The sequence below is a fragment of the Triturus cristatus genome, chromosome 3_1 (assembly GCF_964204655.1).
Source record: "Triturus cristatus chromosome 3_1, aTriCri1.1, whole genome shotgun sequence".
In the NCBI taxonomy this organism is placed as follows: Eukaryota; Metazoa; Chordata; class Amphibia; order Caudata; family Salamandridae; genus Triturus; species Triturus cristatus.
This window is the reverse complement of record NC_140583.1, coordinates 878,367,231-878,383,885: the sequence shown is the minus strand read 5'-3', so window position 1 is coordinate 878,383,885 and position 16,655 is coordinate 878,367,231. Positions and strand designations below refer to the sequence as shown.

Sequence of the window (16,655 nt, the reverse complement as noted above, 5' to 3'; positions counted from 1 at the left end):
CTGCATTCTCCCTTGCTTCTAGTGAAATGCAGCTATTGCTGTCTATTGTGGGTTGGATGCGAACATTCATATTGACTGAAGCTGCTGTACAATAATGAATTTAAATCACTCTCCTCATCTATATGAGCCCTTCCCAGCGGCTTGGACCCATACGTGTCAGACTGTTCAACTGGCACGTGTTAGAGCCCAGAAGCGCAGATAATAATGACTATTGCCACCTCTCCGTACCCCTTGGTGAAAACATCCTTGCAACAGATAGTTACTCATTTACATTTTTTAGATGGCATGTAAACTTGAAAATTGTCCATGTCCACTCAGTAAAATGCATGGGGGTGGGGTGCAATATGCGAACCCAGATTCTAGCACTCTGTGAGACAGGATTCCACAAGACTGGGAACATTATATCAATTCTAGAGTATTTTAATCTGCTTCAGAGAAATAGTGAACTTCCTCAAATTGAATTTTGTACTTGGTAAAGGATGTTTTGATCCTCAATTTTCTGTCATTTCCCGTCTCCTCATCACGTCAAAGGAGCGTGTAATGTCCCTTTCTGTGGTGCCATCTAAGTCAAAGGTAATGACTTGGCACTTCCGGAGATGCCATTGTGGATTAAACTCACAATGTCTATGCGTATGATTTTGGTCAAAGGCTGTAGATATGTATATGAAGCACTAAATTTAACAGGCCTTCTTATTACACAGCCAGTTTTCCTGTATTCTGTGCAAAAAAGTCCCTCTGTCCAATTTACTATTATTTGACTATCTATTTAAAAAATGTGTGATCATGGAGAGGCCCATGAGAGGAATGGGACAGTTATATATTTAGTAGTTATTCATACAACACTGCTAGTTCAATCATTTAATCCACAAGACTTGCCAACACGTTTTGCTATAAGGTTTGCACAAAATGGCTCACAACTGTATTGTAACTCTTTCCTGTTAGGTTGCTGCTTCCCATACACGAGGAACATCAATATTCAATTTTTTTCAATCTTTACATTTACTAGGGAATAGCAATTATACATTTGGGTCCATATGGTGCAATGAGACATGTGCCATAGAGATATCCTGATATCAAGAATAACACGTATTTCCCAATGTATATGCAGCACAAGACAATAACACAAGACCAAGAGAGGTATAAAATTAAGGAGGAAAGGGAAAGTGATGTATAATGTTTATAAGAATTGCAAAGAGATTTACAATATCTTCTACAAGATGTTAGCTCATGCGCATTAACAAATACTTAGGGACTGATTATGAGTACGGTGGTCCATAGGACCGCCGTACTCGTGGTGGCGGTCCAACCACCGCCACACTGCAGGCTCACCCACAGTATTATGAGTGTGGTGGTCCGACCACCACGAGATCGCCAGTCCAGCAGGATGCTGCTGGGCCGGCGGTAGGCAACCGGCATGAATAAGCTGGCAGTGCCGCTGCCAGCACTGCCAAGCATATTCTAATTTGCCTTTTCATCACCCTTTTCATGGTGGTGAGCACGCCATGAAAAGGGTGGTGGAAAGGCAGCTTAGGGGACCCTAACAGGGCCCCCTGCCGGATTTGGGCCTGGGGGTGCAAGCGGGGGGCACATTTGTGTCCCCCTGTAATTGCACCCCAGTTCCTGCACAGTGTGGCATGCATGCCACACCATTCAGGAACGTGCTGCAGAAGCTGTCACAGAAACGGGCTACATGTTAGGCTCCGCTATGAGCTAAAAGCCCACCGCCGTGAAACCACCGCAGCACCACCTGCCCAACCTTGATTATACTTGTAATGTGGCGGGCTGGCACACCATGGCTTTGGCGGTCCTCCAGTTGACGGAGCGGCGGCGCTGGAGCACCACCAAAGTCATAATGAGGCCCTATGTGTTTCTGTTTTAAAATTCTCTGACAGTCAATATGAATCTATGGGGAATGTTTCAACTGGATAACTGATGCTTCTGGAAAGCCACATATTTTCTCCCCCTACACTCAAAAACTGCCTCTTAATCTGTCACTGTCAATGAACTATACTAACAATACACTTGTCAAAGAACACATTGCTTCATAAAGTGTTTATTTGGTCATATGGTCCAGTAAATATTGTGGGCACCTTTTAAAATGTTCCTTTCTGTCTTTTCCAGACACCGTGGCTATGGAATACCAGACAGTGTTGGTACAACTATCCATATCAGGTAATTGAACGTTTTGTTGTTGTTTGAACACATATGTATATTGCAACAATAGGAAATCGATATATTTGAAATAATAATTAAAACAAAGATAATAGCAACGTTTGCTGATAATAGTAAGTAAAAACTAGATGATGATCTTACCTGTACTATGTACTTTAAACCAATTGGCTCATAGAGGGTAATAATATACAATTGTGCCTGGTGCAAAAATCAGCTTCAGTCCTTTTATTCTAGATAACATATTGAGGGGCTATACGATAATTCCCTTTATAATAGGTGTATGAATACCGCCATTTAAAAGGTGTATTTACCACTGGTGGCAAATTGCTATCCGTTACAGAATGTGACATATGTATGGAGCTGTAAATTCCGCGCTGCCGGTTAGAACATTTCAGCCGGTGCCCACAAATATTGAATGTAGGAAATCCATCTGATTGCATGGCTTTCATGACTAACTGGCATTTCTACCTGTGGGAGGTTGAGACCTGCTGATTTTCTCCAATCTACATATGACCTTACTTAACTTCGAAAAATGTTTTATAAATTTAATGGTCATATTTGATTGTTATGGACATTTTTTGGATTGCGCTCAAACAATGCAGCCTGTATAAAGGTCAAATTCCAGATGTAGGATTGCAGAGGACATTTTTTGTGCATTTACATATGGAACAAAAACTGCAATTTAAGCTTATAAACAGCCACGTAGAAACACAGGGCTGTATGTATATTTTTGGGGGTATTTAAAATGACAGATCTAATACTCATGCAAGTCAATTGAGAATGTGCTCAACACTTCTTCCTAGTGAGCGCATTATACAAAAATTGCTATCCTTTAGAACTGAATATGTGTCACCTTTCTATCAAAAAAGCAACTATGGGCCGTGAAGCCATGTTTTATAATGGAATAAATTTTAAGGCTAGAAATGTATTTTTTCCCATGTTACGTTTCCTCGTAGAAAAATAAACACGTGATGAGCCATAACCGACTATGATTAATGTTTGTTTAACTGTAGATACACAACTGCATTTATAACCTGAATTTCTTGATTTGGAATGTGCTCCAATGTTTAGTTTCTCTCTCACTTATTTTACAATCCAGCTTTCACGGTGGGCAGTACTGCCAAAATAACGTAATCTCCGAGCAGGTCTTCCTAAAGGGTAAATCCTTCACTAGATACCACAGTGTGAAGAGTGAGTAACATGCTCCTTAAGTGCCAAATAGTGAAAGAAGAGTGGTTGGTGTTGCAGGAGCTCTATGCTAGCTTCTTCTATTTAAACATGATAGGGCAGATGATATGAATTATTAACAGCCTTTTGGTCTGTGCAGGTAACGGCGGTGGGGCCGTGTAAGGGGGGATTTCGAGGGACGATGCTGAGGGAAAATTAATTATTTATTTAAATTTCCCTCTGCATTGTCACTCAAAATACCCTCTTACATGGCCCCGGCGCCCCACCGCTGTTACCTGCACAGACGGCGGCTGATTATTAACTATTGACAGAGCATATTTGTTCCTGGTTGTTTTGTGTCTATAATTGATCACCAGTTGTATAGCACAGCAGTGTCACACTTATGGGTATCTGGGGTCTCCGTCGAAGAGCCAGGTTTTGAGTTTCTTCCTGACATCCGTCAGGGAGGGTGCTGTTCGAAGATGGAAGGGTAGGTCATTCCAGGTCTTGACTTAGATGTACGAGAAGGAGCGGCCCTCGCTCCAGCTGCGACAGATGCAGGGGGTGTGCGCACAGGCTAGTGAGGATGAGTGCAGATGTCTTGCGGGGTAGGTGGAGGTTCAATCATTGGTTGATATAGGCCAGTCCTTGTTTGTGCAAGCTTCGTAGGCGCGCAGGATCATCTTGAACTGGCCTCTTATCTGGATGGGGAGAAAGGATGCCAGTTCAAGATCCTCACGTGTAATTTCCAGAAATTTTTCTGCAGGCAATGGTAATTCTGCTAATTATTTCAGCATTGCAAAAGGAATACATTGCACTGCATTTTAAATGGTAATGAAATAGATTTTAGAAAATCAAATGTAGAATATTTTTAAGACTGTGTAAAAATCATTTGAAATTCCACATTATGCAAAATGTTGAGAATTTAGCGCTTAGCCTGTGGACATACCTGTTTTTTCCTTAAAAAAAGCACATTTCATTTGACATAAACCATAGTGGTGAGCCAAGGGAAGGCTAAACAGAGCAACAATTGGAGTGCAGTTTTTCATGTTTCCAAAGGAGTCTTTTGAATTATAAGAGCAGCTGGGGTCAATGGTTCTCCTTGTCAAACCCATAACCCTGGCAGGGTTATTCTTGCAACCATTTAGGCTGTCTGCCACAATTTAGGAGTAACTAACTCACCTATTTCTTTAAGGCTTTGTTTAAGCTCATCACCAGTTTGGCAGACACACCATTAGTGCGTGTAATTAAACTGGGCACAAGGCATATTTTATATCACTCTATAATACGCAATGACACAATATATATTTCATACGCATTACTGTTTTGCCAGGGAGAGTGGTTAATTCCTATTTCTTGTAATTATACAAAGGCCCATGTTACAGTTTACCCAAAGGAGACCAAAGTGCAGCCTTAGAAGGGTAACTAATATCACACATTACATCATTTTCCCTCTCAAATTTATTTTTACGGATGTGGTACTAGGTATCTGGTTGTACATTCCAAAAGGTAAACAAGCATTGGCATAGCCAATAGGTCTCGCTTTTGGGACCTTATATGTTTAGCCAGAACTTTCGGCTATGTTGTAGAGCATTTTGGCTGCTGTGCATTATGTTGAAAAGTTATAATAAAAAGTGTTAAGCATTTTTGTTACCTTTATACAAACGAAGACGACATTATATACAACTGAAAACCCTGATTAAAAAAAGATTTTAACATAAAAAATGTCTTCTAGTTTTTTTGTACTTGCACTGCTGGCAACTTCTTCCTGCCTGTTCTCATGCTTGTTTGTTATAAAAAAAATGTATACTTCAACCTGATGTTGGTATCATTACGTCAGCCTAACTCCTTACCTCCCTGGAGGATAAAGGATGATTTTCAAAAGTGTAGCTAGCCAAACAGGATAATTCTTGATTGTGGGGGAAGAAGACACCTAGTCATACCAGAAAGTTTGAGCTTTTTTGCCAGGTAAGTTGGGGTATTATAAAGAAGAGCTTTGTGCGTCAGACAGGCAATCTTGAACCTAATCCGATTTTCGAGCAAGAGCCAGTTGAGCTGAATTAGGCCAGTTGTAATGTGATCTTGTTTTCACAATTCCATATTCCGCACGGGAGATCACTAGGGACTAGACTGCAAGTTGCAGGTCCACAGGAGGCAGGAACTGCTTGATGTTCCTAAGAGTGTTGAGATGGTAGTTGGCTCCGCTAGTTGTTGCGCTGATGTGGTCTTGCATATTCAGGTATTTGTCTAGCGTGATGCGTAGAGATCTTGTGGAAACGACAACATGTGGATCGCAGTTGAGGGCCGAAAGTTGTTTGAGCCAGCCTTGAATGGGTGTGGAGTGGGTGGGTGGGGCAATCAGGAGGAATTCAGTCTTGAGAGTATTAAGCATAAGGTGTTTGATAGTTAACCATTGTTGAATTTTCGGAAGAACACAGTTCTGAGTTGTGATGTCTTCCAGAGAGGCCAATTTCATAAAAAGTTGCGTATCATCAGCGTACATGTGGTATTGTATGTTTGAACGTATCAGGATTTCTGTGAGGGGTTCCATGAACAAGTTGAAGAGCGTAGGTGAGAGTGTGGAACCTTGAAGCACTCCAGTTGAAAGTTGTGTACTGTTAGCGAGGGAATGGTTCACTTTGAATCTTTGCCTTCTGTTCTGTAGGAATGAGACAAACCAGTTTAAGACCGGGCCCGCTAACCCCATCCTTTTTTCCAGAAGATCAATCAGGTTTTCGTGTTTGACAGTGTCAAATGCCGAGGATAGATCAAGAATGATAAGTAGGCAAGGATCATTCTGGTCAAGTAGACTCAAGGCTTCATCAACAATGTGGGTTAGAACCATTTTAGTACTATGCCCTGCTCTAAAACCAGATTGGTATTGGTCAAGCAACTGAAACCTTTCGATGTGATTGAACAGTTGTATGTGTATGCTTTTCTCAAGAAGTTTAGTCAGAGTCATGATATTGGAGATTGGACAGAAATTGTTGGGATCAGATGGGTCTACATTACGCTTTTTTGGAATGGGTGTGACTTGTCCTATCTTCAAGCAGTCAGGAATCCTACCCTGTAAGAGTGATACATGTATATCAAGGACCAGAGTGGGAGAATGGCAGATCTAAAATCCTTGAAAAATGTGATACTATATCACCCTCTTGCATGGTCCAAAGACCCCGTCAGGTGGGGGTGAGGGCTACTGTTTTGGACGGATAGGGTCCAAACAATTAGTTTTGGAAATTTTAGGATGGGGGCTTTCAAGCTCCTCTGCGGGGTCCTGCAGGGTTCCTCCCTCAGTCCCACTCTTTTCAATCTGTATGTCTTCCCCCCCCTCCCTGAGTTGGTGCCCTTCTTCGGTTTCCAAGTGTTATCCTATGCTGACCGCATTCAAATTATTGTTTCCATATCGGACAATCTGCCACTTGTAGCAGATAAGTTTAAGTACTGTATGAACGGTATCAGCGATTGGATGAAGGATAAATGTTTAAAATTGAATGCTAAAAAAAACTGAGATCCTGGTCTTCGGGGCTCAGCACTCGCTGTGGTCCAAGCTTTGGTGGCCAGAAATGTGTGGTCCTTTGCCATCCCTGGTTAAATTTGCAAAAAACTTGGGAGCTATTTTTGATAATTTACCTAACTTTGACTCTCAGATCAGTCGGACTGCCAGCTCTTGTTTCTTCATAATCATGACCTTGAAGAAATGGTTCTCTTTTATCCCTCCTGAACTCCGAGTTGCAGTAGAGATCGCCTTGATAACATCTTGCTTAAACTACTGCAATGCTTTATATCTCAATATCAACAAGTCCTCACTGGATAGGCTTCATGCTATTCAGAATGTGGCAGCCCACCTTGCTTTAAATGTGCCTAAACATCTCTCGGTGAGGTATGGTATTCGCTCCTTATACTGGCTGCCAGTAAGAAAGCGGGTAGTATCTACAACCCTTTGCATGGTCTTCCTGACTGTCCACCATCAAGGACCTACATCCTTTAGGACATCCTTCGACTGGTATATCCCTACTAGACTGCTCAGATCATCCTATCACAGGAAATTGATTGTCCCCAGATTCCACAAAACTAGATGGGGTGGCCGCTCCTTCTCGGTGGCAGTGGCTAAATTGTGGAATACTTTACCTGTGCACATCGCAGCCCTGGAATCCTTCTCTGTGTTTTGCAAGCGTCTTAAAACCTGACTCTCTTCCCCATGAGTGTTGTTACTTGGTTTCTATCGTTTATTTCCCAGTATACACTAGTGCTTTGGTACCCTCAGGTTTAGTGCGCTTTACAAATTTAATTTCATTCATTCATTATTTGTGTACAGATTTCAGATGTAATTAATTACAGACAAATATAGAGACTAGACAGACCCTGACTATGGGTCTCACATAGCAGTAATGGACTTGGTGATAGAATGAGGGGCATGATAAACATGTTTCTGTGGTCATCAAAAGGATGGGTTACAGAAGGGACTGAACTAATATAGTTGTGTGAGTTCTTCACTTACATCAAGATGGCTGGTCTTTTCATTTGTGCATAACGATCTCTAAGGCATCTTCCCATGCTTGCCGTGCTTAACGTCCCTGTGCTTTGGAGGAGGACACTTGCAGAGAAGCGACTTGCTGTGGCCCCTTAAATACATATCAATGCCATGTTCTCAGGGAGGGGCATTCATGTCCTTCCAACCCATGCCTAATCTTCTTGCCTATAAGACCCCCAAGTCTGCAAATCTGCTCTTGTATATGACTTTATCCGAGAGCGGGAATACTCCCAGCTGACACACTTTGTGTGTTGCCAACAGAGGACCACCTAACCCGTTATTTATGTATTTTAATGTGGCACACTAACAATGTGCCAATTCTGTCTAATCCCCTTCAGTAGGAATATACTGTGCAGCTGCAGCACTGCACCTACTACAGTTAACCGATCCAGCATTGAATATTAAACATAACCTTGGCTGGTATGAAATATATTTGGGGGAAGTAATTACACAGAATGAGCTTAAGTCTAGTGTTTCTAGATAAATGTAGACTGTAACTTTTTTCCAATCTTTGTTACATACTTCTTTAGCCAGTCCCACTTGGTTCTTAGGTAAGACATGGTTTACGAGTGGCGTTTGCAGGTTGTTATTTGTGTGCGAGTTATGGTTTGTACAGCTGTTGAGCAGGTAATGAATTTCAGACCTTTCCATACATTGTGAAATTAATTCAGTGAGAATTAGGTTTGCTTTATAACCATAACTGAACTTTAACTATATTTTTTTAAACACACATTAAGGTGCTTTAGCCATTCCTAACAGTAACTTTTCTTTACCTGTAGTTCAGCCAATTTCGTTTTTTTCTGATGATATACTACATCCAACTTCTCTTAAATTATTCGTGAAGGCCCTTTGCCCAACCTTCAGTTATCAGCCAACCCCGCTTCACATGGCCTTCGCCCAGCCAAGCATGTCCTAGCTCTTTTTATTTAATTTATTTTATTTTTTATTTTGGAGAAGCTTGTGAACCTCCATGTGGATGTGGGAACCCCAAGAGACTCGTTGGTCGTTGTGGGATTTCCTCAGAGTTCATGAACTCAGCCTTGTGCCCAGGAATCTGTCAGGACTTGAGGTTGGATTTGTAAACCTTGGAGCGTCACCATTGGTGCCTACTGGCTACTGCTGAAGGCTTTGCCTATCCTATATAGGGGCAAAGTTACTGTGTGTAGGAGATGTTAAAAGCCAAAAACGGTGCCTATTGCCTGCTGGGCCTGCCGAGCCTAAAGTCAGGCACTGTGCCGATGTCTCCAGGGCATAGCTTTAGGTCATGCATATAATTTCTTAGGTCCATCGATAAACTCACCTGCAAGACAGTTTTTAATGCATATCATTAGAAAAGTGAAACAAATAACTGAAAGGACTTTGGTTGAGGGAAGGTGCTCTGTCCACTTAAAACAGTCACTGAAATCGATAATCATAAACACTTTGCTCTGTGAAAAAAATGAAATTGAAGGGATGTTAAAATTACATGCCAAAATATAATAACTACTAAATGTGCACAATTATAGTTCAACACGTAACCCAATCCTCACATTGGGTTGTACAAGGCCCATGTCTGAAGAGCCAAACACTTCCAGTACCTCAATGTAATGGAGTATTTTCTCTATCTTGTTAAAGACCCTTCCTCTGGCATCATTATATTTAGATACCATTACGTTTAGTTGAGGCATTGCACATATCGACATGGACAAGGGCACAAACAGAGTAAATAGGCATCATGACACTCATAACTGACATCAGTGACTTCTTAAAGCAAGGCAAAGTTCTAGCTCCCCTATTTTTCTCTTTGTTTCTTGCTGGTTTGCCAAAAGCTTTGATAGATGCTAATGCAGCCCACTTAAACCTCTGGACCGGCACCTAATTATTTTATTGTGTGACGATATGTTCATACTAAATCAGAGAGATATTGTTCTAAAAACCCTGTTTAATTAATGATGAATATGATAATTACTATAAAAGCTCAGAGCAGTCTTTTGAAAAAAACAAACTTTTAGTAGTGCATATGGCATATGTGATTTTTTGATAAACTAGCACAGGTATTCTGAACTCCAATGATTTCATCTCACATTATAGGCCTCATTATGATGTTGGTCGGTAAGCCTCTGACCACTCTTCGGAGGCTTACTGACCGACATGGTTGATTTACAGTCCTACCACCGAATTTCAATGTCAGTGGTCGGATTGTAAAACGGCCAGTCAATCCGACTCGGATCCAAGTGACTCAAGAAGCCCGTCGGCCAGTCAGAAACCTATCATAATCCCTTAAGTATGACGTTTCCGCTGTCGGGATTATGATGTCAATTTCCGACCGTTTTTCCATGTCTGCCTTTCTGAGATGGAAAGGCTGTCGGAAAGCAACTTTGGGGGCCCCTAGCAGGCCCCCCATCTCTCCATGGGCTCTGGTTGTGGGCCTGGAGGGCACTTATGGTGCCCACATGAAAATCCCTGCACCATGTGGCAGGCACTGTGACATGCCTGCCACACAGTGCAGGGATTTCCACAAACTCCCATTTCTCAATGGGAGCTTGTTCTGTGGGCAGTTTCAGCCCACTGCATAAGCTCCCATTGAGAAATAGGAGAGTGCAGCCACATCCTAATCCGTTTTTCGGGACTGACGACCTACGGTCTGTTATTGGAGGTACAACTTAACTCAACTAATGCAGTCTGTTCAGCGGCAGCTCCTTCACCAAGGTGGAGGAGCGTTGCCTCACTGCTTCAACTGCAAACTCCATACAAAAAATCAAATGATAATAACACTATGCTATTATCACTGTAACTGAACAGTGGGAAACCAAATACATCCTTTGCTGGCTGTATCCACAACGATGCGCGTGTGGTAATTTCTTTTCAACGGTTGTTCAGCCAGAAGGAAACTGCATTAATTGCTCAAACCTTCTCCGAATGTATACTCTTGATACACTCAACATTGTTGAGTAATCCGTCAAACAACCGGTTCCCGGTGTATGGGATCAGGAATTTTCGATTTAGTTGTCTTGATTTATCTGGATCAAAGGTTTTGACCAGTTCTAAGGGTCATTTATTATCCTCAACTCTTCGTCCTGAAGATGGTCTAACGGACATTGTATGCCACAAAAGACCAAAACGTCGACAAATCCATCTATTTCCACAGTTTTTGTTTGCCCCAAAGAACTGTTCATTGCTTTGTCTTGACTTTTTCTTTGCATTTGTTATTATTTTGGAATAGATGATTACATCTATGATTAGAAAGCATTGTTATATTATTCTGTTGCCTCTATCACGATGTTTTGATATAATTTATTGTACCCCCTTTTCTTATCTTGTTCACATTAAATTTGTTTCTGTTTTGAGAAAATCGATACCCGTTTGTAAAATAGTTATTGATTAATTTCATTTTAACTATTCAATTGATGTTCAGATTAATCTTATGTAAGCTACCAGTCGGGGCTTTACTGCCAAATAACCATTCCAAGTGTGTTAATTCATTGTTTGAAACAAAATCCCTTGTAGGCATTTTTACCTATACGTTATTATCATGACATTTTTTTACTGAGCTTGGAGTTGAAGCCCGACTAGGTTAGAGTGGGGCGGGACAGGGCGCCCTGACGTCGAGAAGGAGGAGTGTCTGCTGCACCTTATTTGCGCATGATGGTTTGCCCGGCCGTCTCGGGTTGGCCAAACCTTCTTGCGCACTTTACATGTTCTGAACATGCACAGCCTCCCAGTCCCTCTCTGAGCACTGAGCCATGGCGCTCAGACTAATCTCAAAGCTGCTGTAAGACAGCGTTGTGTTTGGCTGGGGAATTCTGGGAGACTGGGTGCTTCCTGCTGCATGAAGAGTACGGAGGAAAGGCAACGGCCGGCAGTATTCAGGTAAGTGCTTTTTTTTTTGTTTTTTTATTCCCCCGTCCGATCGGCCCACCTCCCCCGTTCGGTAGCAGCTACTACTGAGTCTGTTACTCACATGTGCCTTACTGCCAGCTTCCATATTGTTAGAATCTGAGATCGATGTTGCTTAATTGCGGAAATTTCTTTCCAGGACAGCTGTAGACAACTGACACAAAAATCGCCCAACTATTTTCAAACATGTTCCCTAGTAAAAAGCCAGACCAACTAGCTTTGCCACACTTTCTTCTCCCTTGCGTTTAAAACTGATAGTACACTCATGGAGCCTCGTAGAACCATTCCCACAACACATTTTGTATATTTTCAATAGTTTACGTTGTCAAATGATTTATTTAACCCCTTCAGTGCCACGCCCTTTCCCCCTCCTGTGCCGGGCGTTGCACTAGTGGGTGGAGTTCATGACGAGATAGTCTCGTCATGGGCACAGCGCAACCGTGCTCCATGACGAGACTATCTCGCCATGGGCACTGAAGAGGTTAAATGTGTTTAACTGCTTTGTTTTGTTTCACGTCTATTATTGTTTCACTAGTGTGCATTTTTCGTACATGGTAGTATGAACTATTTTACTTTCTAATTATGAAATATTTTAATATGTCATTTCTGTTTCGTTTTTTGAATTTTTTTCCCAAACAAAAAAAATCATATTAATTGTATTCTAACCATTATGATTTCAGCCGCTGACTGCAGACCTCCATTACTATTACATAGTCGAGCTGTCCTTCTATTGGTCCTTAATGTTTTCTCAGTTCACAGACATCAAAAGAAAGGTAAGAATGGTCTGTGTTCAAGCATTATATCCATGTCTGTGTTACATGCATACATAATCCATATGGTTCATGGCTGTATATACAATTCAATTGCAAAACTGGGGACATGTGTGCCATTGTAAGTTTGCAAAACACATTCTGTTCATTTTCTTCAGAAAACTACTTTACTTTAAGTCTCATTCTTAAATTCCCCAAAATGGTCTTTATTAGGATGGACCCTAAGAGAAAAGATTGCGGCCAGCTATGCCAAGCATCGGGCCCTACAGTATGAATATGGGGAAAAGATAGGACGTGTACTCGGTTATCAAATTGCTGATAGAAAATCCAGGGATGTAATTCATTCCATTAAAGGTAGCGATGGTGAAGTGAATACTTACCCCAAGGGTATTGCAGAACAATTTGTGGTCTTTTACCAAGAACTTTAGAGTCAGCCTCAAGGGTTTAATGCTTCAGGATTTGCACAATATGCTCAGGACAGCATACTGCCCACTCTCATGGAGCCCCAAAGTAGCATACTTCAGCAAGATATTATAATTAGTGATATTGAGGTGGCTGTTTTAGCACTGCCATCTGGCAAGGAGGCAGGGCAAGACATCATTCCACTGGAATTTTATAAAACATTTAAAGATATTATTATCCCAGTTCTTTGGGACTCATTTGGCGTGTCAATGCTGGTGGTAAAGTCTCGGCTATGTGGAATAGTACAACTTTCTAAAGAATGGTAAGCCATCAGATGAACGGGGATCTTACCGCCCTATATCTCTCATTAATGCTGATGTTAAAAGTGTTTGAAAAGATTCTTTCTATCCGACTTGCTCCTCCTATGTCAGACTTAGTCTCGCAGCAATAGCTTAGATGCAGAGATAGCATTTGACTGGGTAGAGTTGCTATATAGGAACCCTAGCGTGCAGTTAGTCTATGCCGGGATATTCTCAAAATCATTTCAGGTCTACTGCGGCACTCGGCAGGAGTGTCCTCTATCGTCTCTTTTGAATGCTCTTTATATCGAGCCTTTCTTGCGCTCTCTGTTTAAGAACAAGCAAATCCTGCCTATGACTACATACGTGAACGACATGGCTGTTTTTTCACCTACTCCATCAGTTGCACTGGCAAACATTATTAAGAAGGCAAATAGATTTGGATTATTCGGCTATATCTTAACATATTGAAGACTCTAGTCCTCCTTAACTTTAAACCAGAAGCCCTGATCACCGGAGTCTGCTTATCTGCAACATACCTGGGGGTCCAATTAAGGCCTATGGTTAGGAAAGCTGTCAAATTGAACTAAGAACACCTGCTGCTATGGGATACTAGTAAACTGCGGCTGTGGAATAAGCTCCAAATAAGCATCATTGGTCAATGCAACATCATCAAAATGAATGTGCTGCTTACATTTTTATATCTATTTCATGCAATCCCCCTCTGAGGCCCCAATAATTGTTTTTAATGCTTAGAAGGTACCATCGGTAGCTTCATTTGTGGATATAGTCGGGCTAGACGTGCTATAAGTCTATTAAAATTTCCTTATGGGCAGGGTGGTCTACAGCATCCCAATTTTAAGCTTTATTTCTGGGCGGCATTTGCGGGTCACCTGCGTAATCTGCTAATGCAAAGTGACCCAGACCCTTCAGTTTTTGTTAGTCGACTAGCGTTATGGCCAGACTACAGGCTATTCTTATATAGATGCAGAGTTCCCAATTAGTTTAAACATGTTCAGTTTAAGTGTCTTAGGAACATTATCAGTATATAGCAGGAAATATCTATTAAATACTCTCTCCTGTTGATTCATTCAGACATACCTTTGTGGGATAACCTTGCATTCCAGGCTATATTCCACGATGTAGTGGGTAAAGCCTGGCGGCACTATGGGTTGGAGATTGTGAGCCAACTATATGACCTCAATGGATTTTGTACATTTGCTGGGCTCCAGGTCTCTTACAATCTCCCTTACCATTTCTTTTTTTAAACACCTACAGATAAGGGAATTTTTGATGTCTGAATGTGTTATATCGGAATTGTCAGCTATGACCTACTTTCTTGTTTGCATAAGATGCCTTGAAAATCGTTAATTAGAACCTATACATCAAGAGTTCTGACAATATAGGGTTGATGACAGCCCCGCCCTGGCAGCCAAATGGAGTCAGATGCTCCCTGATGAAATTCTTCCCTCAGAAGTTTAAAGTGTTTTTAGAGACTATTGAGGTCTTGGTTCATTCTATTAATCTAAAGCTGCAACAGTTTAAGCCAATCAACATGCTGTATTATACACCGGGCAGAATTGCCAAGTGGGGTTGGAATCCTGGGAGTGAGAAGCAGCCTAAGTGTCCCAAGTGGTGGTACTATGCAGCAGATATCTTACACATGTTTTCTACCTGTCCTAATTTGCAAGACTGTTTGTCTTGGATATGATCTACAACTTTCCTTTGAGGAGATTATACTGGGGTACAAAATGGAATTTGACATTGGCTTGAGACAGATGTTGTCAGTAGCAATTGGCCAACACCTGCATCGCTAGAGCATGGGTTGCCCCCATTCTGCCTAGTACAGTTGATTAGTGAACTGTTATTTGACAAACATGTGAGTAAGAGAAGGCCCTAGCTCAAGCAAAGGGCACCTGCTCTATTAAAAGATTTACATCAGGTCTGGGCACAAATTAACTGGGATATATAGAGCAGTGCTTGTGTATGAAAACTAGTCGGCTATGGATTGACTCAGAAAATGTTGGGGGTCTGTTAAATAATCATGTATAATGTGACAGTGAGGTGTTCCAGCTTATATATCTTACGCTCTTTTGAACTGTTCCATTTGTAGTCTAATCTGTCATAGTTGTTTTCGGATTCAGGCATACTATCCCTATTATGTTTTTCCACTTACTTTCTACTCCTGTGTTTGTAGTACAAAATGCATGCTCAAAGTTTGTGCCATTTTGGGGCCTTTAAATGTCGAAGTCTGCTTTTTAGGTCTCGCCTGACCCAGCGCATGCGCTGGTCTGGCGAGACTTATTGAGAGGGCACCAAAAAGTGCTACCAGGCCAGCCTAGAGCTACAGTGCATGTGCGCGGGTGCGCGCGCCACGTTTTACCGCGATTACTTTCACTTTAGCAGCCGCAAGGCCGCTTGGCATAGCCAATAGGTCTCGCTTTTGGGACCTTATAAGTATTTAGTTATGCAACTGTTGCGTGGCTAAACACTTATAAGGTCCCAAAGGCGAGACCTATTGGCTATGCCAATGCTTGTTAACTTCTGACTTGAGAAAATCAAAACATTTAATAAAATGAAAGTAGAAAAATAAATTGCCATAAAATGAAATGCCTCATTGCCCAACATTTCACCTCTCACATTTACGCCTCTTGTCTACTTTCAGGTGGGATCAGATTTAGAAATTGTGAGCCACATTCTCCTCTTGCAATAAGACTCCTATTTTAAATTGGGTAAATGCAACACATCCTCATTAGTTAAATATCAATCATTGCATCACACATCAAAGCCTGGGTTCCAAAGTCTGCTGATTTAGGATTTACCAAGGTCATAATGTAAATTAGAATGGCAGTAGGGATAATGCTATGCCGATATCTAGTTCTACCAGGTGACACTACAGGAGCTCTGAGGCACTGTATGGGAGTGTCCTTTCAATTCCATTGGTTTTCAAATGGCAGCACCCCTCCCTTTCTCCTCTCAGAATCCCTGCGTTCTCTATGCTCCTGTGCAATCACAGCATTACACAAGAGAATTTCAGGATTCCTCTGGTCCTGATGACATGCACAGTAGGCAGGTTGGGAATTCCCGGGCATTTACCATGCCTAATGGGGCATGTACTTTAAAGAGAGGGCTACCAGGGGTCCCTTTGGCAGTGTGCAGCGGGTGGGGGTAGCCAATCAAATCATTTAGTATAGCGAGAGGCCAATCAGAGGTCCCTATTTATTTAATTTACTGTACAATAGGACTCATTCTGGAGTTCCGTGGGGCCAACCATCCAGATCTAGCTAACTTTTTAACCCCTCCATACAAAAAGTTCTGGAAATCAGCTGAACAGATTTACACCTAATTGCTAAATATTTATATTTTCTGAGTAAAGTTCTAACTGGTTGCCATATGTTGGCTGGGAATACCCAGACGTGCTCACTTTGCCACTGGTTT

At 41.7% G+C, this 16,655-nt stretch overlaps 1 protein-coding gene across 1 annotated transcript in view; it reads left to right on the top strand.

The window, feature by feature from the left end:
- Positions 1-16,655, top strand: part of CERS6 (ceramide synthase 6) — a 513,016-nt gene that overhangs the window by 276,763 nt on the left and 219,598 nt on the right. Inside the window, exons 5-6 of the mRNA XM_085646218.1 lie at positions 2,122-2,172; positions 12,427-12,519. Coding sequence (XP_085502344.1) covers positions 2,122-2,172; positions 12,427-12,519 — 144 coding nt within the window. The remainder of the gene's footprint in view (positions 1-2,121; positions 2,173-12,426; positions 12,520-16,655) is intronic.